The following is a 26,131-nucleotide window of genomic DNA, read 5'->3' as shown; positions in this document are numbered from 1 at the left end:
ATCTCCAATAAAATCTGTGCATTGAATTTTATGAAAAATAATAGGAGTGTTTATATAAGAAAGACCGTCAATGCTTTATTTTCAAAATACCAACTGGCAATAACAATGAAATTATAAAGAACTTTATGTTTTTAAGGATTTAATGATGACTGCAAATATTGTCCTACAAATAAAGTCAGTCCTTCATACATAGAGGAAGCTCCTGTTTATCTCAGCAGTTTTTGCAAGCCTGAAGTTAATGCCAAAGATACACTTAACTTTTCGTTCAGTTCAGTTCCTGACAATAACGTTACTGGGTTTTTTGTTTGTTTTTTCTTCTTTTTTCTGATGAAATGAATGTCTTGGTTATGCTAACACCACAGAATACAGTGTAGTTTGTAAAAATGGAACTCAAAGACATGTTATCTTTTTGGAATGACATTTTTGTAATCACAATAAATGATTCTTTCGATCGCAATATTTAGACTCAAAATCTTAAAGTATTCTTTTTAAATGCAAAATTCAATGGTGACAAATAAATGGAATTTGCTTTGGTAATTATTTTCATGAGACTGCTTTTCTGTCTCCACAGGCCTCCATCTATCAACCCTCCATTGACAGAAGCCTAGAAAGACCCAGCAGGTAGGGATCTCATGACATCACAGTAACACAATATTCTATGCCAATGGTTGCTTCCTCAGTAGTAATCTTCCTTAGTAAAATACTGATGAAGGTCATGTAATCCTTTTTCTCTTTCTTATTTTAAGTACCAGACCTCATGCTTGATTTCTGGGTTTGCATATAACTTTATAAGATCTCATCCAAGAAAAAAAATATCTCATCCAAGAATTTGCTAAAACCCAACAACGTAACTCTGGCTTCCTTCACGGGGGTCAGTCCTTCCCACTGTGGCCTTTGCTTCCTGTGTCCTCTTTTGTTCCAGTGAGGGTTAAAAATAACTAAGTCTCAATCTTGCTTTAGAAACATTTTATAAAGAAATGACTGATACTTTGATCACACAGATAAATGTTTTCACTGCCTCTCAAGGCGTCTCAAGTCCATAAGCATATTCAATTCATTATGACACCATGAGCTGAAGACACCAGCTTTTCAGCTCAGCAACTGACAAAGTTCAGAAAGGAAGGGGGGAGAACAGACTAAAACAGGCTAACTTGTTGCCTCTAGTCATAACTGCCCTCCGAGCCAACCAATCTAAGCTCCATTCATAGGTTTTAAATATCAGACCTAATTGAAACTATCACCAAAATTCAGATGGAGTTCAATAGCAATTCATATTGCAGATTCACAGTCAGAGTGTACCATCAACAGTCAGTTCTGTAACATGACTTTGTCTTTCTGCAGGTTCATGTCAACCTAAGTAAAGCCTTTTGTGACTTTTAGGTCCAGTATAAATTGGGATTGTGAGCACTTCCCAACTACACTGATATCACAAAGAAAGACATCCCCACCCCCTCCATCGTTGTATTTTTATATCTATGTGTGCCTCTAAAGTGTTTGAAATGCTCAAACTTTAGAACTTTAGTCTGACCTAAAGATTGCCATGAAGACACAATGAGCCGTACACAGGAGGACAGAAATAGAACACCAAATACAGATGACAAGACAGCCTTGTTAGGGGAAGAGAGATCAGATCTGAAGGCTGGGTGCAGCCATTTCCACACTTCTAGGCATGGGTGCCCACTCTGCTCATTTGTAGACATGCAATAACTCATAATACCACACAGAATTAGATGAAATGCAGGCAGCAGATGGCATAGGAGCTATACCCAGTGTCATCACAGTTGCTTACATGATGACAGTGACTTGAAGGATGGTATATAGCATGTATCCAATTATTTATGAATGTTTTCTTTTTAAATGATACCCTACTGAAAATGCTGATTTAAAAACCTCCCTTTATAAACCATCAACATTATTTTTTACAATTGTGTAAAAATTTACAATTTTAATAGTTTACTTGCTGGATAGATTTTTAATCTCTGGTGATTTAAATAGAAAATATTGGAAATTTGGCCTAAGGTTCTTCTGAGCACATTGAGTAAGCAAAAAAAAAAAGAGTCCTTAAGGTAAAAGAGACTTGTTTTGCAAGATGGCTTGCTTTTCCATGGTCCTTTCTTCCATTTTTGCTCTTCCTTCTAGATAGAGTCATGTTGTTAGAACTCTCTTTCATACAGAAAACTATATATATATATATATATATATATATATATATATGAAACAAATAGGAATCATAACAATAAGTTTACTGTAGGGCAAGTTTTACTTTAAAGAGTGATTATGAACACAAAGAGACACATACAGAGAGAGAGAGAGAGAGAGAGAGAGAGAGAGAGAGAGAGAGAGAGAGAGAGAGAGAGAGCAACCTGCATATGGATGTTTGCAAAAATTGTTTTAGCAAAATTGCCAAGTTCTACAGTCCATGAAGATGTTATTTCTTAGGCAAGTAAGCGAGTTAGTAAACTCTGGCCCATCTATATAATAGAATATTATTTAACAATAAAAAGAAATAAGCTACCACGTGACGAAAAGACATGGAGAAAGGTGGAGACAGTGCAGTTGGGAGAATGTTTGTCTAGCACGCCTGAAACCCTTGGTTCAGTCCCCAAGGCCACATTAAATCTAGGTGTGGTGACAGAGGTCTGTAATCTCAGCACTTGGTAAATAGAGGCAGGACAATCAGAAACTCAAGGCCATCCTTGGCTACATAGTGAGTTTGAAGCCAGCCTGGATTACATGAAATGTTTAAAGCATTTATTTTATGTGTGTGTGCCTGAGTGCATGCATGTGTCTGTTAATGCAGGAAGAGGGCTTTAAATCCCATGGAACTGAAGATAGTTGTGACAAAATATATAAATACCTGTCAACCGAGGGTTCTGGAACTGAGTCATCTCTCCAGCCACACAAAATAGTGTCTTTTTAAAGGACATTACTAAATGGAAGAAACCAATCTGAAAAGATTTCATGTTGTCTGATTCTAGCTGTGTAACATTTGGATACAGTGGTTCATACAGACAAGATCAGTGGCTTTTAGGAAACACAAAGCCAGAGAGACAGCTGAGAAAATGGTATCCAAGAAATCTTTGGGAGGAGTGAAATTATTCTACAAGACGCAGTCCTGATAGGCACATTCATTACACATTTACAACCCCATAAAGTATGTCAGAGACAGCATGAACCCTGAATATAGAAGATAGGTTTTGAGAGATGACATATCCAGACAGGGTCATTAACTGTTTCACGTGTCCATAGACGATGTAAAGAGAAAGATGCTCAAGAAGAAAGGGATGGGCATAGGGGAGATCTCTGCTCAATTGTCTGTTGGTCTCTGCAGAGGACTGATTTAGTATCACCAAGGACACTAAAATCTACTGACTCAGAGCTGACTTATATAAATGACATAATATTTACACCGCCAGGCAGTAGTGGTACACACCCGTAATCCCAGCACTCAGGAGGCAGAGGCCCGTGAGTCCGTGAGTTCGAGGCCAGCCTTGTCTATAGAGGGAGTTCCAGGGCGGGACAGAGGCTACACAGAGAAACTTTATCTCAAAAAAAAATTTACCATAACCTACTTCTGGCCTCCTATATACTCTGAAATATGTATAAAGACTCATGCAACACGAATGCTATTAAAATGGGTCATTGGAACTAGAGAAAGAGCTCAGTAGATAAGAGCAATTGCTACTCTTGAAGAGATCCCACGATGGTCAGTTCCCAGCCCCCACCTGACACACTTCACAACCATCTGTAACTGTAGTTCCGGGGGATCCTACGTCCTCTTCTGTCTCCCATGGGTACCAGGCGCTCAGAATGGTGCATAGGCATATATTCAGGCAAAACACTCATACACATAAAGTAAAAATGAGTAAAGGTTAAATAAGTGGTTATTATAGTGGATTACATGAGGGGATAAAAACACAAGTTTGTACATGTTCAGTAGCAATCCAATTCTTATATTTCCAGTCTACAATTGGCTGAACCTATGAAAATGAAGAGCCTCTACAGTCCAGTCAAATATCTGTAACTTGGAACTTCCCTTTTAAAATGAAATTGATATGGATTTTTTTTAAAGATGAATCTACAGAAAGTATTTTGAACGTAGAGACATGATTTTCCCACTATGCAGCTCTGTTGGTGGAAGGTTAGGTGTTGTGCCTTTATCTAATGTGATCCTCGGTGTCCTTGTGCATGTGTTAACCTCTTCCAATCCCAATCAAATGACACTGATTCCCTCTGTCAGTTCTGCAAGCATGGCCGGGGACTTTCGTAAGCGGAGGAAGAGTGAACCTGCAGTGGGCCCACCCAGAGGCCTGGGGGATCAGAGTGTGAACAGGACCAGCCCCAGCCGGGCAGACCTCCCAGGATCAAGCTCCACATTTACGAAGTCTTTCATTAGTTCTTCTCCTTCCTCTCCCTCAAGAGCCCAAGGTGAGCCACAATAAAGAAGCAAAGCTTGCAAGTTCACAGTAAAGCCCACAGTATGGGGGAGGGCCAACCTCATGATCATGACTTCTTATGCTGGCTTTACTTACAGTGTCCCTGCAGCAAACACAGTTTCCCATCAAAGCCATTGTTCCTACCCAATCCAATTCAAACTGGAAAGCCACTTGAGTGTCTTAAAGAACTCAGACTTGTTGCTATTTTCTCAAAAATATTGAACTTATTATTTTTTAAGAATAAATTACCCAAATTTTTAATAATAAATGTACCCAGAATATTAAATAATTTGTTTTCATATTTACAGAAAGGCATTTATATACTTTTACATAGGCAAATTTTCTAATGTTATTATAGATAACTAATTAAATTTGTAGAATAAGAATTATAAATAGCAACAGAAAAATATCGCTAAAAACATGCAATGGGTATTTTAATTCTGGATTAGAAAAGAATTTAAGTCATACCTTTATCCTATTTTATTCATCCTTTATCTGTATGGTAGAGTATCATATTCTAGCATGTAACCTGGTGGTCAACAATGGCTTATAAATACATACTGGCTTGAGACCACAAATACCAAATTTAGCAATGGGGGCCTTAGTGAGATGACTCAGTGGGTAAAGGCACTGGCCACCAAGCCTGTCATCCCGATTGTGATCACCAGGACTCATATAGTAAAAAGAGAGAACAGACCCCCCCATAAGTTCCTTCTGACCTCTCCTTGTATATGTACATACACAAGAGAGAAAGAAAATGGAAAGAAGAAAGGGGGAGAGGAAGAGAGGGAAGGAGTGAGGAAGGAAGGAAAGAAGGAAGGAAGGAAGGAAGGAAGGAAGGAAGGAAGGAAGGAAGGAAGGAAGGCAGGCAGGCAGGCAGGCAGGCAGGCAGGCAGGCAGGCCACTTTTTCAGATGGCCTTCTCCTCTTTGGAAATGTAGTAAGCTAAGCAATGAAGGGACAGAGTTGCTCATTTGGGTCTCTGGTAGATTACCTGGGTCTTTTTTTTTCTTTTGAACCATAATCTATTGACCCAGTATCATGACAAATTTGGGGTCCCACAATCTCCTCCAGACTTTGGGAGTTAACATAGAAGAGAATGGGTTTTCAAAGAATCTAAAGAAAATTAGTTATAATTTCTGGACAATTCCTGTCCAGGAAGTGGAACAGAGAGTCAGGTACTCCTAACAACTGTATGCATTGAAGCAGTTGCCATATAGTGGTTAAAGCGAAGCCGTAGCTGGTGTGCAGTAGACTGTTTGTGATGACTGGTCTCCATTTAGGTGGACAGCTGGGCCATCTAAGACCTAACAAAGTCTCAGAAGGGAATTTCCTCAGTAACTAACATGCCTTCATAATATTCTACTCATCTATACAGCAAACCTATATCCTAAGTAGCAAGTCAGTCATGAAATGCCAAGGGTCCGTCATTCTCAGACACAATCCGAAACGTAAAAGGATCCTGATAAATTTAAGTATTTTTCTTACCCATAGAGCATTAAATCCAGTTCCTTTCCCAGGCACTGCATATCAGCTGAATGAACTATAAGTTTTTGGAGAATTTGGGGGAGGTTACAACCCATAAGTTGTTAAGCTTAAAGAATAAGAGTTGTGGTTTGGGCATGCCAAAAGGCCATTGAACTGTGTAGTAGAAATGTGTTAGCTACACCAAGTATATTTCACAAGTGGTTTTGTCTGCTGTAGTATCTGCAAAGTTGCACTGAAAAATATTATCTTGTTTTAGCATGGGGCATTCCTCTTTGATTGAAGCTATGTATGTCAAGGTGCCTAGATTAAGCCATACTAACTGCCTTCTCTTTGCTGTGCTAATACTGACAAGCTCTCCTTTCTTTGTGAACCTTTTAACTTCTCCAAATGTCTCTCTCCTGCCATGCTGCTCTGGATTGAAAGGTGGGGACGATAGCAAAATGTGTTCATCCCTTTGCAGTCACTCGGGGCTCAATGGCGCCCCCTCTAGTGAGTTAGAGTACTGTAGCGCTTATAGACAGCATTTGGATGTCCCCCGGGACTCTCAAAGGGCCATCACCTTCAAGAATGGCTGGCAAATGGCCCGGCAAAATGCAGAGATCTGGAGCAGCACGGAAGAGACCGTGTCCCCCAAAATCAAATCGCGCAGCTGTGATGATCTCCTGAACGACGAATGTGACCACTACCCAGACCCTAAAGCCAAGTCAGAAAGTATGGGTTCTCTGCTATGTGAGGAAGACTCCAAAGAGAGCTGCCCCATGGCGTGGACTTCCCCCTATATCCAGGAAGTGTGTGTTAACAGCAGATCCAGAATCAAACACAGGTCAGCCCATAATGCCCCGGGCTTCCTCAAAATGTACAAGAAGATGCATCGCATCAACCGCAAGGATTTGATGAATTCGGAGGTAATTTGCTCCGTGAAGTCCAGGATACTGCAGTATGAAAACGAACAGCAGCATAGGGGTCTGCTCCATGGTTGGAGCCAGTCTTCCACCGAGGAGGTGCCCAGGGACATGGTACCCACCCGCATTTCGGAATTTGAAAAGCTGATACAGAAGTCCAAATCCATGCCCAATCTAGGGGATGAGATGTTGTCTCCCATAACCCTAGAACCCCAACAAAACGGCCTGTGTCCCAAGAGACGATTTTCTATTGAGTCTCTGCTGGAAGAAGAAACTCAGGGTAGACAGCCTTCTCAGGGTCAGCGAAACTGCAAGTCCAAAACCCTGGTGCCCATCCACATCGAAGTCACCAGCGACGAGCAACCCAGAGCTCACATAGAGTTTTCCGACAGTGACCAAGATGGAGTTGTGTCTGACCACAGCGACTACATTCACGTAGAAGGGTCATCCTTTTGCAGCGAAAGCGATTTCGACCATTACTCCTTCACATCCTCCGAAAGTTTCTATGGATCCAGCCATCACCACCACCACCATCACCACCACCATCACCGGCACCTCATCAGCTCCTGCAAAGGCCGATGTCCAGCCTCTTACACTCGGTTTACCACAATGCTAAAACATGAAAGAGCTAAGCATGAGAACACGGACCCACCCAGGAGGCAAGAAATGGACCCCGGCCTGTCTAAACTTGCATTTCTAGTCAGCCCCGTGCCTTTCCGAAGGAAAAAGAATTTGACTCCCAAAAAACAGACTGAACAGGCAAAATGCAAAGCCTCCGTAGTTGAGGCTCTGGACTCTGCCCTGAAGGACATCTGCGACCAAATAAAGGCTGAAAAAAGGAGGGGGAGCCTGCCGGACAACAGCATATTGCATAGGCTTATCAGCGAGCTGTTGCCGGAGATCCCGGAGAGGAATTCATCCCTTAACGCTCTAAAACGGAGCCCTGTGCACCAGCCTTTCCACCCACTGCCTCAAGATGGTGCTATTCATTGTCCACTGTACCAAAACGACTGTGGGAGGATGCCTCACAGTGCCTCTTTCCCAGACGTGGACACAACCAACAGCAGCTACCATGCCCAGGATTATGGTAGTGAGCTGAGTTTCCGAGGTGGATGAACCTTTCTTTCTTTACTTTTGTGGTTCAGCGACCATCCCTTCCACTCGTTCATACTTTTTTTTTCCCATCCTGCATCTCATCGCTCATGAGCTGTGAGACCGCGTGACGTCATTACAGAACAAACCTGTGTTGTGCAGATGTGTCTGCCTCGGTAGTTCTCATTTGCCTGTGTGGTGTTTGACGTTCATGGGTGGACTGAATGTAATCATCAACTCATAAGCATTTGCTCACTTCAAGGTAAAAGAAACCCCAATTTGTCCCTCAATATTAGGGTTAAAACAGGTAGGACATTGGGAGGACAAGGGGAACGCTGCATTGCGGCTCCACATCATTAGTGCCTATGCTTATTTGCGCTGATGCTGTGCAGTGTGCTCCACAAACAGGGGATGAGGATGTTCAGATAGAGACCTGTCAGAATCCAATTCTCTGACAAAATAGGCATTTTCTTCAGTTATCTAATAACCTGAAATAATCACTGAAATTCAAAAGAATATATAAGGACAAAACTATAGCTCAATATCTATGCCCCCAAGATATCTTTTGGTCCATGATGAACCAAAGTCAGTAGCTTCAGAGCCTTTTCCTTGATTTTTATATTAATGTGAGAACAATCGTAGCTGTTCACTCAAAGAAATCTGTCCCCACTCAACCTATGTAGAAGATACGATAGATAGATAGATAGATAGATAGATAGATAGATAGATAGATAGATAGATAGATAGATGGATGGATGGAAAGGATAGATAGATGATAGATAGGTAGATAGATAGATAGATATAGATAGATAGAACTTTAGCTACTGGGACTCCCATAAGTCAATGGAGTATATTATTGTAAGTACTGTTTAACAACTGAGGAACTGAGGAACAAAGGGGATAAAACTTCTTGGTGTTACACAGATTACAGTAATGGCAAGAGAATTCAAAGCCCTATTAACTAAAAATGTATAATATAAAATATAATTTCTAAGGGCAAAAGAATTAATTGTTAATAACTACTGGGCTTTTTACTTATTAACATTTGCCTTCACTTTAATTTCTACTGTACAACATGCTGGAAAACAATAAATTAGAATAAGTAGGGGCTGGAGAGATGGCTCAGTGGTTAGGAGCCCTTGCTTCTTCCTCTTCCAGAGCACCTAGGTTCCAGTCCCAGTGTGCACCTGGCAGCTCACAACTGTCTATTACTCCAATCCCATAGAATCTAATGCCCTCTTCTGGCTTCCAAGAACACTGGACACAAATGGTGCAGTCCCAGTGTGAACATGGCAGCTCACAACTGCCTATTACTCCAGTCCCTCGGATTCTAATGGGATTCTAACCTCTTCTGGCCTCCAAGGACACTGGACACAAACAGTGCACAGACAACATGCAGACAAAAACCATATATATATATATATATATATATATATATATATATATATATATATATATCATATATGTATATATATGGTTAGAGTGATAAATAGAAAATAGCATAATAGTACAATAATTTAATTTATTTTATAAATAGAAGGATACATTTTAAGTTCAATAAGTTAAATTTGTAATCAGTTTTCATGTAGGCTATAACAGGTTTCATCCATTTTTTAACAACCTTCTTCAATTTTCTGATACCCTGAAATAAGCATAGTACATTATCAAAACATGAGTTTGAAGCTGTGAAAAATTTCTACTGCACATAAATAAGATTTATCTTAATGATTATACTATCTAACATATTTAAATTAATTTGTTAAAGTGAATAAATAGTTTTTAAACTTGGACCCAGGTACACAGGTAAAATTCTGTGATGTTGCCAGAATATAGGCAACCTTCGGTTACATTCCCATGTTCAAGTCACACAGCTATGCCAGGCCTAAGAAACTGAGAGGGATATCTGCCGTCACCATTTTCCAGTGTAATTATTTATACTTTGCTTCAATGTGAATAAGACCTCAATGTTTCATAAGCAATTTGGCAACTTCACAGGAGGCTTTCTGGTTATCGTTTTGCTTTCTGAAATAAATAACTTACCTTCTGATTAGCTAAACATTCTTGTACAAGGGAAAGCTATAAAGGATAGGAAATCATATGACCCAATAGGTACCTCCAAACAGAAACACACACACACACACACACACACACGTACACATGCACATGTACACACACACACACAGAGGCATGGGGAATGTGACCATCATCCTGTTGTGCTCACACTTGATCTTCCATTTCATCATTACTTCTTAAAATTGTATTTGATAGAACATTTGTTTATACAAATGTGTTATTTTTAAATTATATGTGATAATAGTTATATACTGGAACCAAAAAGAATAGATATAGTAAGCATGATAAATTTGGAGTACAAAAGTCCCTACAGCTATGAACCATCTATACCAAGGATTGCAGTGTAATTAATTGGCAATATAATAATATTTTATATATGATTATAATACTTCTGTTCTCTGTGTATTTTTTCATTTTCAATGTATATGTGTGTCTTATATCATTACAGTTAGTTATGAGTTTTACATCCATGTTCTCACTAAAGACATCTCTCCAAATTTGGGGGGTAAAATAATCGCCAAGGAAAAGTGGCTACCTAGTCTCCTTTTAACGAAATGAAATCTCATTCTGGTTCACCTTATCATTTCCAACAGACCATGAGTCCCTTAGAAGTTACTCGTCTACTTTGACTGACCTGGGAAGAAGTGTATCACGGGAACGAAGGGGAACTCCAGAAAAAGAGGTAGCTTAACAGAATTGGGATGTTTTTAAAGGACTTTCTGAGAAAGCACTTACCAGCCAAATGTGTACCTCAGACCAGTAAAGAATTCAGACTGACACCGACAGCAACAAGAAGAGTCTAGAAGCAGCTCTGCTCAGAGCCTCAGTCTAGGCTCCAGTCCTTCCCAACTTGGGATGTACTTTGGGCAAGGAGGCCTTTCTGAATCTTGGCCTAATAGCCATGAACTAATAGAATTCTAATTAGCCTGCTTTATGGAGGGAAGGGAGTTTCTACACAAGTACTTTTATTGGAGAAGACCACCAAGTACCTGTAGCATTAAGAAGTTTTGACTCCTGGTCCATCACCTTAAACCAGAGCTGGGCTACCTTTTCCTAACTGCCTTGGAAGCCATGAGGGTAATGGAAATTAAAAACTGAGCTCCAGCTGACAGGTGTCTGAGATAGCCTGTGGGACCCCTAGACCCCTAAACCCCTATGAAGCCATAAATTACCCAAGTTTCTTGAAGCTCACTAGAATCACAGGGGAAGAAAAATGGGGTGAAGGAATTGCTGGTGGGTGAGAAGGGAAGAGTTGATATCACTAGCTACATGGTACGTTATGCCTCGAGTAGATCTGTGGACCCCAGAGTTTGAGGGTAGGCACGGGTATACCTTCATAACTGAAAGATAAGCCAAAGGATTCCTGCACCCTCCATTCCTCTATTTTTGGCTAACTAATCTCTTGACAAGTGGGCTACTACTTCTTGGCTCATCAGTATTTAGTGAAGAATATAAGTCCTTTTGCGGCTTCCGTTTTACTGTGATTCAGACAGACTAGTGTTAACCCATGACAGTCAGAGCAGCTAGTCCTCCACAAATTATCTGTTTGTGATGTTCAGAAATGACACACCTAGAACAGAGTCCTTGGTGGGCATTTTATCATATTGTGGCGTTAATCTGCTTTATTTCCTGAAATGAAGCCTAATGAAGAAATAAGCTCCTACATCCCAGTTTCGCTCAGTAGTCTAAAGGTAGCACTGATACATTTGTAACTTGACTATGTCACTTACATTATACATGTTTTATTGTTCTTAAAATGTAATCTAAAATTGTTAAATTAGTGCTAAATGTTAACCTTTCCTTTCAGAAATTGCCTGCAAAAGCTGTCTATGATTTCAAAGCTCAGACATCTAAGTAAGTGTAATAAAAGCTCACTATGTGTTTGAGCTTCATTCTTACTATTGTAGGGAGGTATATATGCATCCGTGAGTATGTGCAGCCGTGTGTGTGTGTGTGTGTGTGTGTGTGTGTGTGTGTGTAGCAGTGGGATGTATTCTGAATAAGACCCAACTCTCAAGTCTATAATACAGTCTAATCAGTTAGCTCCCTCAAAATTGCTAACTAGGACAGGATACTTTATTTTCAAGTTCAGCTGCCTCAAGAACAGGCAATGGGACCTGCGCACAGATGATCGTGTAGTGAACACTCAGTCTCACGATGCTCAAAGCTTAGGGATTCCAAGGAAGGCCTGGTCCTGTCCCGTGGTCCTCAAGTGTGGATGTGTTCACAGTCCTGTGTTACATTCTCTTAGGCTGTTTCTTTGGGAACTTCTTCATCCAAAAGACAAGGCAGGTAAATTAGGGAGACTAGTACTGAGCACGCGGTAGATCTACATCAGAGGGGGATGTCCCCTTCAAAAGCACAGCCCCCCAATCACAAGAAAACCTCTCATTGGGTTTCACCTCAAAGTGTTCATCTCAGTCTCACAGTACTGCTCAGATGGGGGCAACGCCTGCAACAAGGGGCCTTTGAGAAGCATTTGAGACACAAACTACGACATAACAGCCTTTTGTTTCTCCTGTATTCCAGTCCTCATGACTGCCCTTAGACCATGTTATTCCTATGTATATACCACCAGACGGGCATCTGCCTAAGGCTTAGAATATGTTCCAGGAAGAACAGAAAGCTGAGAGGGAAGGCAGGGGTGTGACAGACATTAGAACACAAGGAGTAGGGGTTGATTTGATCAAAACACATGGTATAAATGTATAAAATTCTCAAAAACATCTTTTGAAAAAATCAAGAATAAAAGTGAAAACACCCACAAGATTCAGGGCCGATGAGATGGCTCGGGGGATAAAAGTTCTTGACACCAAGCCTGGCAACCTAATCCTCTAGTTTCTTATAATGAAGGAATCAATACCTACAAGTTGTCCTCTGATCTCTAGACATGGTGTCATGTATGTGCACATATACCTGCACACACAGTGCACACAAATAAGTGTAAAATAAATACACAACTATAAACAAGCTTCAGTGAGGAGATGACACATCACAGAGGAAGGGGCCAAGAGTATGGTTGGGTCACTGGCTTTTGATTGCCCCACAGGCCACACCCCTCACCCTACCCAAGGGCCCCATCCTCTTCTGGAGTTTTTAGATGGAGAGTCAGAATCTTGCTCCCCCACACTTCTGGGGGGTGGAGCAGGGAGGCCACTGGCACCTTTCCATCTGTACCATCCCACCTTTCACTGAGAGCATGAGGAGGTTTGTCTCATGAAATCTAACTGTGTGAGCATTTGGTAAAGTAGATTCACCAGCCATCCAGAGAAGCCCACAAAGAAAGTGGGTCTGCTCTTCCTATAAATAGCTTGGTCTTATTATAGCTTAATGATCCTCCTCTTGTTCTTTTCTCAGAAGATATAAAGAGAACACCCATCACCTCCAATGTGGTTCTATATTTAACATAAAAATTACGGTAATGGGCAACTTGTGTCACTTTCAAGGCTCACACATCCATGTACGTCTGAAAGCTGCATATCAAGCCAGTTTTGGCCTCTTTAAATGACCAAAAAAGATATGAATGCTTTTGTACATAATATGAACAAGGCACACACTTATGTACCTATGTTTTTAAAAAATATGATTTAAAGCTATTTCTATTATTTTAACAGCTCAAAACTAATCCTTCTAAGACTAAAGCTAAGTAACATACCCAACAAAATGTCTCCATTTTAGATAGGAGAAGAGACATCTCATTTCCCATAGGTCCAAAATAGCCAGTATTTCAAAGTGCAATAAAAATACAGCAAATTTATCAAAATGGGACTCTATCCCTGACATGAGAGGGACGGAGTTTGGAAAACTGGGTAATAAAGCAATGTTCCCTTTACTGAATATATCCAGAATTCTAAATGCAAGCCTATATTAAGAGGAAAATAACCATATTCATATTAAAAGAAAAAATTAGTTGCTTATAATTTCCATACATATTCAAAACCTTTAAGTTGGTGTTCAGAAATACTCCTGGTGCAAGCCAAAATATTAGATATAAATATTACATATGACTATTGACTAGCAAGGTCACAATAATCTGTCCCCTCTTTCAAATTTTATGTCCTCGCAGAATGTGCAATCCATATACTTGATCTTCAAAATCACTTCCAAGATCACATAAGTGATGTCTAGAAATTTGTAAGGAAAATCCTCATCTAACTGAGCTTGGCAGATGTTTCCATGTGGGCAGGGTATTTCTCAGATAAATTTGGAATGTCAATCGTAAGACTAACAGTTACTCCTCCAGAGCGAGTCCATTGGTCATGTCTCTTGCAGGGAGCTATCATTTAAGAAAGGAGATACCGTCTACATCCTCAGGAAAATTGACCAGAACTGGTACGAAGGGGAGCACCACGGGAGAGTGGGCATTTTCCCAATCTCATACGTAGAGGTACGTCCCTTTTTCTCCTCATCTCCCGAAGAATGCTGTCCCAAAGGTTATCACGAGTTTAAGAACCAAAAGCTGTTCTCCTTTATAGAAACTGACTCCTCCAGAGAAAGCACAGCCCGCCAGACCACCACCCCCAGTCCAGCCCGGAGAGATTGGAGAAGCCATAGCCAAATACAACTTCAATGCAGACACGAATGTGGAGCTCTCCCTGAGAAAGGTACCCCGGCTGTGTTATTCACTGGGGCGTTTGCACAGACTGTACAATTCTGAACAAGGGAGTCAGGATTGCCCAGGATCACTGTTGCCTCTAGGCCCTGTGTCCCTTCCAGAGTGGGGTCCCTGTGAGACACAGAGTCTGTGGCTTAACCTAAGAAGCAAGACCCTGAGTCCTCCCCACAAAGGGGTGCCTCAACTGGATACTAAGAAGCACACATGTGGAACCCCAAGGGGAGAATGCATTTTAGTTATTTAGAACGCATTTTCAAACACATAGAGAACACAATTTGAAGAAAACATTCCAAACTGTCTTTATGCTGCCCCATTAGTTAATTTTAATAAGTAGCCAGTATTTACTTTTCTCTATCTTGGAATCAAGGTCCTAAAGTAATGGAAATATGTCCTCTCCAAAAGCCTTTGGGGAGCCAGCTGTGCGATCCCATTTCCTTGATCAATCTTCTCCAGGCCCTGTGATGGCTCCCAATCTCTCTAGCAAGCTATCCGAGTACTTTATCTGGTAGTGAGGGCGGTTCAGGTCTGCAGGAGATGGTCGAGTTTTCTCCTCCCGTTACGAGTTCTGCATCATCCACAATTCTCTTACCTTCCATGTGAACTGCTTGACACCGGAAACTGAACATGGTGTATCGTCTTCTGGTCCATATGTAAAGATAGGCTGTCGTGTGAAATACACCCAGGAAGGTCTAACTATCAGCTGCTTCTTCTGAGCACATTAGAAAATTGATGCAATTTTGAGATTTTGAGGGAAATTCATCTTTCTTTAGTGTGCTCCACTCAGGGTGGACGGGGCACATTTTGCAAACCATCCAGCACAATGAGTTAAAGAGGATTTTCAGGGCTCTGGCACTGAAAAGAACTCCCTGCTGCGCTGAAGCTAATGAGCAGATGGTACCTCCATGACTCTATCAGACCCAGTTCCCCTAGTTAGATAGCACCTCCGAGCTGTGCCCGCTGGGTTTGCTCTTTAGCAATGGCTTGCTAACCTTCCTCTGACCCTCCTGTGGTTTTAAGTAAATAGTTAAAGTTATCTGGCATCAGCCTGCCCATTGCAGGAAGCATAGCAGTGATTCGAAGTGCCTACTTTTGCAAAAAATCAAAGAGTCTATTCGAATGGCCGGAATGATGCAGCCACTCACCAATTGAAGGGATGCTGGTGTTACCCTGTCCTGATGAGAGCACTCATCCGCCCACTCCACAGCTATGCATATTCTAGATTGCCATCCTGGCCCCATGCTTCTCACTCATTCTCTGCCACCTCTCAGGACACGCAGATCAAAGAAGGAAAACGGTGAGCCATTCAACTCTATGCCTTGCAGAGGATGGCTTCCGTGACCCATTTCAGAAGCCCTTCCTTCTTCCTGCAGACCATCACGTCCCTTCTGGTAGAGAGTAGATGAGGCTACCTGTCGTTGAGACGGCGTTCCTCACACCGGCTGCCTTGGAGCAACTCCCACAAACCATTTCACTTTATGCCAGTGCGAAGCATGTAGCAGCCCCTTCCCATTAAGGGAATGGATTAAGGATTTTAAGCATCCTTAGGACTCTAATGTCATCAATGGACGGTTTAACAGGCACCCATGCTGACAATCCAGGCTTTTCTAATGAACACTAGAACCTTTCTTGCATTCTTTTGATCGAGCAAAAATGGGAGGCATAAAACTTTTCCAAATAGAAAAACTACTGTTTATCAGAAAACATTGACAATGATGTATTTCCTATCACTGTGTCTCTCCTTATAACACGTTTTCCCAATGCTCGTTACAGGGCGATAGGATTATCCTTCTTAAAAGAGTTGATCAAAACTGGTATGAAGGCAAAATCCCGGGAAGCAACAGGCAAGGTATCTTCCCTGTCTCCTATGTAGAAGTCATCAAGAAGAACGCAAAAGGTGCTGAGGACTACCCCGACCCTCCCCTACCCCACAGCTACTCTAGCGATAGAGTCCACAGCCTAAGCTCCAACAAGGTAAGAAGCCCTTCTGGCACGTTAACGCTGAAGTTCAGAACTTGGAGCATGATAATCATTGGGCGATTTGGGGGCATCCGATCATCGTATTATTGAAAAGAAGCAAATTCATATATTGTAGTCACATATACGAGTGCCAGATGAGAAAATGTAAATTTTTTTTTTCTCAAATAGATGCTGGGATAAAGGCTTGGTGTTCATTTTTGCTAATTCCAGTTTTAAGTTTCCTTGAATAGAGAGGAAATGTTAGTAGCATCAGCATTTTTGAATGAGTGTCTGTATTTTGGTGTATAGACATTACACACGTGCACACACATACACATTTACCCCTAAATTGTATTATAATTTATTAGGTTTACAATAATCTGTGAAAGGAATTTTCTACATAGCATAAAACATTATTTTACTTTTGTGCCTATAATATCACATGAAAATATGGTAGATTATTAGAAATATACACAGTTCTCTTTTCATCAGTTTTAGGACTATAAATTCCCCCGATTCACTTTAGCTAGTAACTGAGGGTGACTATCTTTCTCAGTAGAGTGTAGAAAGGACCTTCCCTCCTGAACTGGTTCATTAGACTAAGGTATCCTCCTACTTCCCCGACTCACAGGGTGTTTTTTTCCTCCTTTTCCTGTTGAATCATAAGATATTTTATGGGTGTATTTAAGGGTCTCTTTCTCCTTTACAGTTATTTTAAACTATAAAATTTTTAAATCACCAGTGAGCTATTTCCAAAATATTGTCAAATGCCTCCCAATGTGAAAAACAATGTATTCGGTTATATAAAATGTTAACTGCTTTAGTTGAGATCAAGGCAAGAGTGTGTGGAAACAGACTGTTTTGATTATGAAGTTTCTAGAACTTAACATTTAGAGAGCAACGTCCTTCCTTCAGTAGTTTCTATTGATAATAGGGAAAATCAGAATCTTCATCCATCCACCTCTGCTTTGCCTACCCTCTATTTATCTTAAAAGAACCATTAGATGACTCTCGAGGGACCGAGCCGTTAAGTTAGCTGATGCAGGAGGAGAAAGCACAAATGCTTACTTACCACTGAAGACCTTCTCCCATATGTTTTAATTAACAATGGCAGGCTAATATTTTAAGTCAGCGTTTTTGGTCTTTGTTCTGAATAGGTTTTAAATACCATTTATGTTTTTTGTTGTAATACCACATTGTAAATAGAGGAGTGTGTTAGTTTCACTAATAACCAATCATGTCTTCTTATTGTTCAAAAATAAAAAAAGTATGTCGAAGTTTAAGTCCATAATTTGAAAGAAATTTTAGTTGCATCTCAACTGGTTATTTATCATATGATGTTATTGGCTTAATAAAGGAAATTCCTGTAGTGTTGCCCTGGGGGAAAAAAGGAAAAGAAATAGGTCTTTTTAAATAGCGAGATACGAAAGCAGCAACCAGGTAGAGCTCCTGTTTTCTGATTGATACTTGCGAATAGAGAGATGAATGTGATAATGGCTTTTGAATCTCTCGGTAATTCAAATTACAGAGCTTGACATTTATTTCTATTTTGAGGATGGCTCAAATATAAGCTGCTATTTATTTCTGATTTTGGTACAATAGAATCCAATTCTAATCCCTTTTAAGATGAAATAACTGTTTAAGAGCACTGGCTGCTCTTCCGGCAGACCCCAGTTCTCCCAGCACCCACGTGGCAGCCCACAACTATCTGTCATTCCTGTTATAGGGGATCCAACACCCTCACACAGACACACAGACATATATGCAAACAAAACACAAATGCCCATGAAATTAAAAAATAAATTCTTTTTTTAAAAGATGAAATAGCTTTAATTTTGTGTTATAAGTATGTTTTGTGATAGAGGTACTCCTTAATCAAAATTAACGCTTAATTTTGGTATTATCAAGTCCATATTAAAGTGTTTACTTTTTTGGCCTTTTAACATGTATAGAGGCAACATGGGGGGAGTGGCAGTAAAGTTGGTAGTGGCAGATAGCGATAGAGACCACAATTGCAATGATGATGGTGGAATTTGGAGATTTCTTGTGAATATATTATTTCTGTCCACATGAGAAAAAAAAATGAAGATATCCACCTTGAGTTACTATCAGTTTCATTCATTTCCAAAATCTAAATACTAAGATTAAATCTTCCACTTTTGTGTTTGTAACAAGAAGTGTAAAATAGAACTCTAACCAATATGAAAACTTCCATGAACTATCAAATGAAATTTGATATTTGACATTTTGGCTTCAGACAATCTATAAATTACACTCTTTGGGCTTACATAAAATATCAAGCTTAGAATATGGCTTTGCATCATCCTCTCATGTCCCCTTCTGTGTAAACATTTACTTTGGAGTTGTTTTTATTTCTAAACTTTGAAGCAGGGGTTTTGCAAGATTGGTTTCATTCTGATCACAGGACTCTTTGATTAGGAAATATGTTTTTAACACTTATTCCCTTAAACATGTGTTCATGTATACTAATCTAAAATATTTTATGCCATGGAGATGTGGCAATTGTAAAAACTCAAAGGAGTGGGCACCTCTGCAGGGGGAGAGAATAGTAAATAAATATAGGGATTAAAACAAAGTTTGATATTATTCTGTGTAATAATCCCCAGATACATCTAAAATATAGATAACAGAGAGGTAGATTAATATAAAGCCTCTTGGGGTTTCATTGTCTGCCCTCTTGATCTTTGAGAAGCTCTATCTCCTCTTTTGATGCTTATAGAATATTTTCTAAAATGAATAGAGTCTGATTGCTCAAGTAAGGTTTACAATTAGTCTAAATGATTTTATACAGTTAAATTTCAGATAACTTTTCCCAATCTAGATATTCTCTAAGCATCTTCCACCTATGTCTGTGCTACAGCCTGAATTATATTATCACCACACCTTCCCTGTATTTCTCTGTTGTTGTATTTTCATGTGTTTTTGCTTTCTTTGTTTTACATCTTAATTCCTCCTCATTTATAAGTTGGCTTCCAGTGAACCGACCTGTCTTCCTGTATTCAATGCTCTGCCCAGCACAGAGAAAGGAGACCTACAGGGAACTGCCCAAGAGTGGCTATCCCTGACAGACTGGTGTCCGCCAGCAAACCCATTGGCTCCAACACCATCCTCTGTCCTCGACAACTTCTTGGTTGAATTAGAGAAGTTTAGCGCTTTAACCTTACCATCTGACCAGGCCAAACCGAACATCCCAGACCAGGTCATCCTTGAAATTAAGGAGGAGCCCTCTCACCTCCCCCTCTTACTACCTCCAGCATCTCTACCAGTCAAATCACCTGACTATCTCTCACCTTCTCCTCGCTCGAGCACCACCTCAGCTGGGGCCCAGCCTGATGATACAGTGTCTCTTCAGGATCCCACGAGGGACATGCAAAGCAAATTCATAGATTTGAATAAAAAGAAAAGGAGCATTTCAGACCCTACCAAAATTCTTGAAGTCCTAGGTGATAAATTTGTGGCCTCTGCTTACACCAATGTGGGTGTCTTGGCTATAACTCTTCCTGTCATTGGAGAGGAAGATGAGGACATCTGGGAGGGGCTCGCATACCAAAGAGGGCTGCTGGGAGCTCAAGAGCAAGCTATCACGTGGTATGACCACAACAATGCAGAGGAGACACTGCAACTGCACATCAAGGAGGAAGAAGAAGAGGAGGATCCTGACTGTTTAAAATTTGGCATTCACACACACCCTAGAACCCCCAAAGAAGACTTCAAGGCAGCAAAAACCAGTAGTGAGGTATTTAATTTGGCCTAATAACTGGGACTAACCAGTTTTACAATAAGCCAGAAGAGTTAATGACATTACTAAACATTTATTTCTTACACTGCCTTAGCAGGCTTCCTTATGAGGAATAGAAGCATTGGAAACTCTAGGGTGGAAGGAATCTGCAAACACGACATAGTTTATTAGAATGGTGGGGATTTGTGTGGTACAATTCCACTGTCCCGTTATTCCTTTGTCACTATAAATTTAACTCTTATATACTGAAGCTTATCGTCTTTCTAATATTCTAATATGAATAATGATAGCTAACCATTAACTTTTAGTGTCAGGTACTAGTCTCAGAACCCAACATCTTTAGTTTCCAAAACTCCGAGAGCTAGGAAACATGGCTGTCCCCACCTTAGAGATGAGACAGCTAACGGATAGACAGGTTTGTCTAGTGATCTGCCTGCCTATTTCAGATAGTATCCTAGGCATGGCGTTCATCCTACTGAAGTGAGCTCAGCAAACAGCTCGCCCTATGCTCAAAGAGGTTCCGACTCCCTAGCTGTGTGACTGTTTACCTTACTTTAACCAGGGCAAGGTAAGTGTCATTGCAGAGTCTTAGGGGCTTCACTGCTGTGGTGTTGAAGGGGGGAAGAAAGGCCTCGCAGACAAGACTAATAGAACGCTGTTATCTCCAACCACCCACAATCCCCAGAGCATACCCACTGAGATTCTGAAATTAAAATTCCACAGGCTAAGTCAGTGCTCTCAAAGCAAGAATACATTAATACCACCACTCCCCTCCCCGAGATGTTTTACGACCTTTCCAGCTATTAGACTTGAAAGGTACTCTCTGAGGACCAGCCAGGCCCCTTCATCTGAGCATGGTCATAATCACATCTTGTCTTTCCTCAACATTTAAGCCACCTTCATTTGCTTCGGGAGATGGAACTGCCACGCCTTTCCCCAGCTGTCTGTCTCCCTCCCCTCCGTGTCATTCTTCTCTGGCCTCTGTCCCTGAGCTGGCCTGTGAGTGCTTTCAGCCCACCCAGGCCGCCTCACCTCCTCTCCTTCCCAAATACCCTCATCAACAGGAGATAAGTTCACCAGAACCAAAGGTAACTGCATCTTGAGTGTGGCTCAATTTATTGCATGCCTTTCCACGATGTTCAGTAGGTGTCTGCCTTTAGACTCATGGCGTCTTACAAGGTCTAAAAAGTTATGCAAATTGTGACTGCTAACTTTTAACATCAGCAGCATGGCCTCCATCCCATAATTTGAGAGACAAATCCGCAGACCAACTACATCCATACTGAGAAGGAAACCCTAAAACTTACTTCTTAGATTCTGTGTCCAGCTTCGAGTCAGCTCGGGGGTCATCCCGGTCAGAGGCATAGGCTCAGTGCTTATCAACTCTGGTCACTTCTCAGTAGACAGGACAACTTCCCATCATTTCACCCATCAGCATGTTCAGAGAGTCCAAGAACAGGGTGATCCTCGACATTACTTGTCTGGATCCCCCGCTCTTCCACAGGAGACACCAAGGATGATTCTTTGGTGTGGACCACGAAGCATCTGTTTCTAATACAGCACAGTCCAACAGGCCAGCTAGTACTTAACTTTCCCTAGGGTACCACTTTGAAATGAGCGATTGGTCTTAGAAAGGGATCCTAACAAGCCAAGATGAAATCAATCTAGCACAGAAAAGTTTTGATTCTAGAGTAGGAGGGAAGCCAAAATCTTTCCTGTTTGACTTCAAACAACAGCTCTTCCTCAGACTTCATCCTTTGAAAGGGACACAAGGGCCTCTGTAGATAAGAAAGGGGTTAAATCCCGGATGCAGCCACATTTCAGTAGCAGTGAGCACCAGTCCGATCTCCATCGTCCTCATTAGTCTTCAGAATCCCCATCACCATCCAACGACACAGCCCATCTATGTGATGCCACCCTAGGTGTGAAAAGAGATCTGAGGAGAAAAGAATGATGTACCTTAAGGATCGATTCTCTCCACGCTGAGTTTTCATCTTAGCAAGGGAAGCATAATTAAATCCTTTTAAGAACTATAATGCTGCTTTAGATCATGTCTAAGGTAAGAAGTGCCTTTTGCCCCTCTCTCTCTGTGGCTCTATTTTTAAAGCCAATGTAAAGCTTAATCAGCCCACGAGAAAGGACTTCTAGAGCAGCAGTTCTCAACCTTCCTAATGTTGCAGCCCTTTAACACAGTTCCTCATGTTGTAGTGATCCCCAACCATAACATTATTTTTGTTGCTATTTAATAACTGTAATTTTGCTGCTGTTATGAATCATACTGTAAATATTCAATATTTAGGACATCTGATAGGCAACTCCCAAAGGGGTCATGACCCACAGGTTTAGAACCCTGCCCTAGAATCTCACCTCTGCAACTTAGAGAGATGTTGAACTCATCATTATAGGAACAAGGGAAAAACTAAAATATAAAGGGTTTTTTCTCTATTATAAGAGATGAGATCATTTCATATAGTGTTTTGGGATTAATGTGTCTAGAATAATATGGGAGACTAGAAGTATTCACAATAACATTTTAAAAGAATATTTTAATATCTACATTAAATTACTAATTCCAGGAAAACTAACTTTTGTTAGTCTTGTATTAATCTCATATTTAAGAACAAATGTTGAACATTAATCCCTCATTGAGTTTTCTAAACCTTGTGACTCTATCTCATACTCATAAGAAGAATATAAGCTGACTGAACACATCTGCAGCTGTAAATATGAAAACAAACTGATTTAGTCTCAGATCTCATATTCATCACAAGGAAGGAAAGCATTGACACAAAAGAAAAATAATATTTTAATAGGCATAGACCAGTATACCTAAAATCATTACAGTAACATCTTTATTAACCCATATCAACTATTCTCACATGAATGAGAGAAAGACACACACACACACACACACACACACACACACAGAGAGAGAGAGAGAGAGAGAGAGAGAGAGAGAGAGAGAGAGAGAGAGAGAGAGCGAGAGAGAGAGCACATCCTATGCTAACATGGTGATTCCACAGGTATTAGAAACCAGGACAGTTTCAAAAATCTGCTGTTTCCTCTTTCAGAAATGTCACCTGAGCACAGCTAGGTAAAAGGAAGGTGGGGAACAGTGGTCTGCTCTCAACGACCATGTGCACAAGTGAAGACATAAACAGAAATGGATAGTGGGGAGTAGCAAATACCTTCTTCCACAACCTTAGACGAACATGACAGCCATACGCAGTCCCAAGAGACTGCAGAGTGTGCCCACTAAGAACCATGAAATTTAGTCTAAGCAAGAGCCCAATCTTTTACTCGAAAGGATTCTTAGTCTTACTAACGTTCTCTTAAGTCTAGTCAAAAATCTAAACCCTCCATTGCTAGGACTGCCCTGGGAAAGAAAAATTAAGCTAACTCATGTAAAGATTTGCCTGTTCACTGTCATAGTGAAGGTCTTGCTTTGAGAGAACACCAAAAAGAAGCTGGAGTCAAGCAATACGCAGTATTTGACTATATTTCACTACCTCCCATCTCCCACCCCTACTCCTCCCAAATATCACTTTCTTCATAGGAACTTTGATAGAACATTTTTTGCCTCTTAAAAGCCTAATGATTTCCATAAAACTTGATAGGCATTAGGTTAAATTTTCTCTCTTCTCGCCTTGTTTGTTACTGCTTGCCACTTGGTAAATGCAAAGAAAACAGACGGGCTGAAGAGTGGTTTAGATGCAGTTATTAAGTATTCTCTTAATAAGGAGGTAATATTTCCAATGTGTGTTCTGAGCCACCTACATTCCATTCAAACACGTTCTCCTATCAGCTTCCCCCTCCACATCTTTTCTTCACCGGGAGTCTCCTAGCAGCGTAGCGGCTGAGCCCTGGGGACGGAAGCTTTATGGAACCGTTATGCTGACTGTTCACCCTTCCTGCTCGGCTAGTATTCCTGAGCTTGGCATGCTGTGTGTGCATGGAAAACAGCCCACCAAGAAGGTTCCTCCCGCAGGCCACATCCTGACGATGAGAACTAACCCACTTCTTATGGCTTTTCTAGGCTGATTTAAAAACCAAGCCATTTGTCCTGGGTAAGCCGCCTCGTAGCCCAGTGATGTCTAAGAGGTCCTGCAGTTCACCCGTCAGCAGCTCCCACAGGGTAGGGTCGGACACCCCTACCTGCGGCAGCCATCCTGGCCGCCCGGGCCCTTCCTTAGGTGACTTTGCTGTGATTGGGCAGTAAAGAGAGGCTGGGGAGGTGTCCCGGGAGATGTCACAACGTCATGACAAGCAGCTGAGGAGCTGTGGGTTGTATGCTCCCCTGTGGTATGTGTCAAGTTTCTCAAATCCAAAATGGCACTCTCAAATGCTTCACCACACAAACAAGGGCACAGCGTGTGTTGTTTTCTACATCTGTCTCCTTTCCGTACTCAGTTGCTCTCTGCCAGTCCTTGCTTTTAGTGTGGAGAACTAAAGCATTGCCTGTTGTCCACTGAGCTCACCTGCTCCCGGCCATGTTAGCGCGAGTGTCTCTCAGTTGCTATGAATTTCTTTTAAACTGTCAGCCATTTTCAAATATTCTGTTGCTCGGGAGATGCAGGTCACATTCTGGCCACGCCGCTCCCTGTAATGCTGTTCTCTAGAGCCTGCCTGCTCCAAATTCCCCTCACAACTTTGAACTTTGAGGTCAGTTGCCTCCCGTTTAACTATTCAGTTCTGTGATATCTGCAGAACTTGAGAACAAATAGATTCTAAATGGCACCCCGAGTTCTGGGGAAGGCAGCCAAGGAATTTGGGGATTTCCACATATGCATACCTCAGGGTTCCTTTCGCCAAGCCTAAGTTAACAGACCCTGATTTAGCTTTGGCTGGCCTGCCACACACCCCTGCTCTGCACTTCAAGTTCTCTGGGCTGAATTTTTAGTGTTCCTTCATCCGTTACATAAATGCACATAGTGTTTTATATATGTAAGGCATTCCGTGCTTGTTGCTTTGCATATTGTGGGAGGGGACTTGTGTTGCTATAGGGAGAAGGAAATGCCAATTTGTTGTGGAGAACATTAAGTCTCCTCTGAACAGCCTTCCAGAACTAACACATAAACTTAGGGATGGGGGGAGAGAGAGAAAAGACTGGGGCAGATAAAGAGTAAGTTTGTTTTACAAAACTTGATGGATTTTATCCATAAGTTCCCATGCATAAGTTGACATGCTTTGCGTCACCCTGAGGTTTTTTTTTTTTTTTTAACATATTCCCATCGGATAAATTTGTGGAAGTGGGGGTAGGGGGGTTGTTTGTTTTTTCAAGACAGGGTTTCTCCGTAGCTTTGGAGCCTGTCCTGGAACTAGCTCTTGTAGACCGAGGAAAGATAATCATAGTATATTCTTGCTCAAAAATGTCCTGTATGGTAATGGTGACTGTTAACTTGGAAGCTGCCTTCTTAAACCCACAGTTTGGGTAAGCCTCTCCAAACTCTGTAAGTGTATATCGTTCTATATTTACCTCAGAAGTGCCTGAAGTTACAGAAACACCTGAGCCGTTAAAATAGAAATGGATACTAGCCTAAAACATTGGCGGCTAGCAAGTCATTTCTTCTAGAGAACTGAGAATGTGGGAAAGGGAACAGCATGGTAGGAAAAACAGATCATTATCTACTTCGAATTACCCCGTGGGCTTCCGAAAATCTTTTCACAGTTAATCAGCACAGCCAAAGTCAAAAACAGCTTTTAACGTGTCACTACCACTGCTTACCATTAGGTGGCAATAGAGTGCAGCCTCGGTAGCAAAGATAGCATTGGGAAGCACTTTGCTTGAATACCCACAGGAAACACAAACC

The 26,131-nt window shown here is 41.1% G+C and overlaps 1 protein-coding gene across 14 annotated transcripts in view; it reads left to right on the top strand.

Moving 5' to 3' along the window:
- Window positions 1-26,131, top strand: part of Sorbs2 (sorbin and SH3 domain containing 2) — a 159,476-nt gene that overhangs the window by 120,938 nt on the left and 12,407 nt on the right. For 10 of the 14 annotated variants that reach the window (XM_038325267.2, XM_038325265.2, XM_038325264.2 and 7 more), the window contains 7 exons: window positions 572-621; window positions 4,241-4,428; window positions 10,584-10,672; window positions 11,798-11,844; window positions 14,263-14,377; window positions 14,466-14,594; window positions 16,376-16,576. In XM_038325267.2, coding sequence (XP_038181195.1) covers window positions 572-621; window positions 4,241-4,428; window positions 10,584-10,672; window positions 11,798-11,844; window positions 14,263-14,377; window positions 14,466-14,594; window positions 16,376-16,576 — 819 coding nt within the window. Of the gene's footprint in view, window positions 1-571; window positions 622-4,240; window positions 4,429-6,346; window positions 7,934-10,583; window positions 10,673-11,797; window positions 11,845-14,262; window positions 14,378-14,465; window positions 14,595-16,375; window positions 16,577-26,131 lie in introns of all 14 variants that reach the window. The other 4 variants (XM_042054838.1, XM_038325261.1, XM_042054840.1 and 1 more) reach the window with 1 other exon arrangement.

This window comes from Arvicola amphibius, chromosome 4, assembly GCF_903992535.2.
Source record: "Arvicola amphibius chromosome 4, mArvAmp1.2, whole genome shotgun sequence".
NCBI classification, from domain to species: Eukaryota; Metazoa; Chordata; class Mammalia; order Rodentia; family Cricetidae; genus Arvicola; species Arvicola amphibius.
This window is presented reverse-complemented; position numbering and strand designations above follow the sequence as displayed.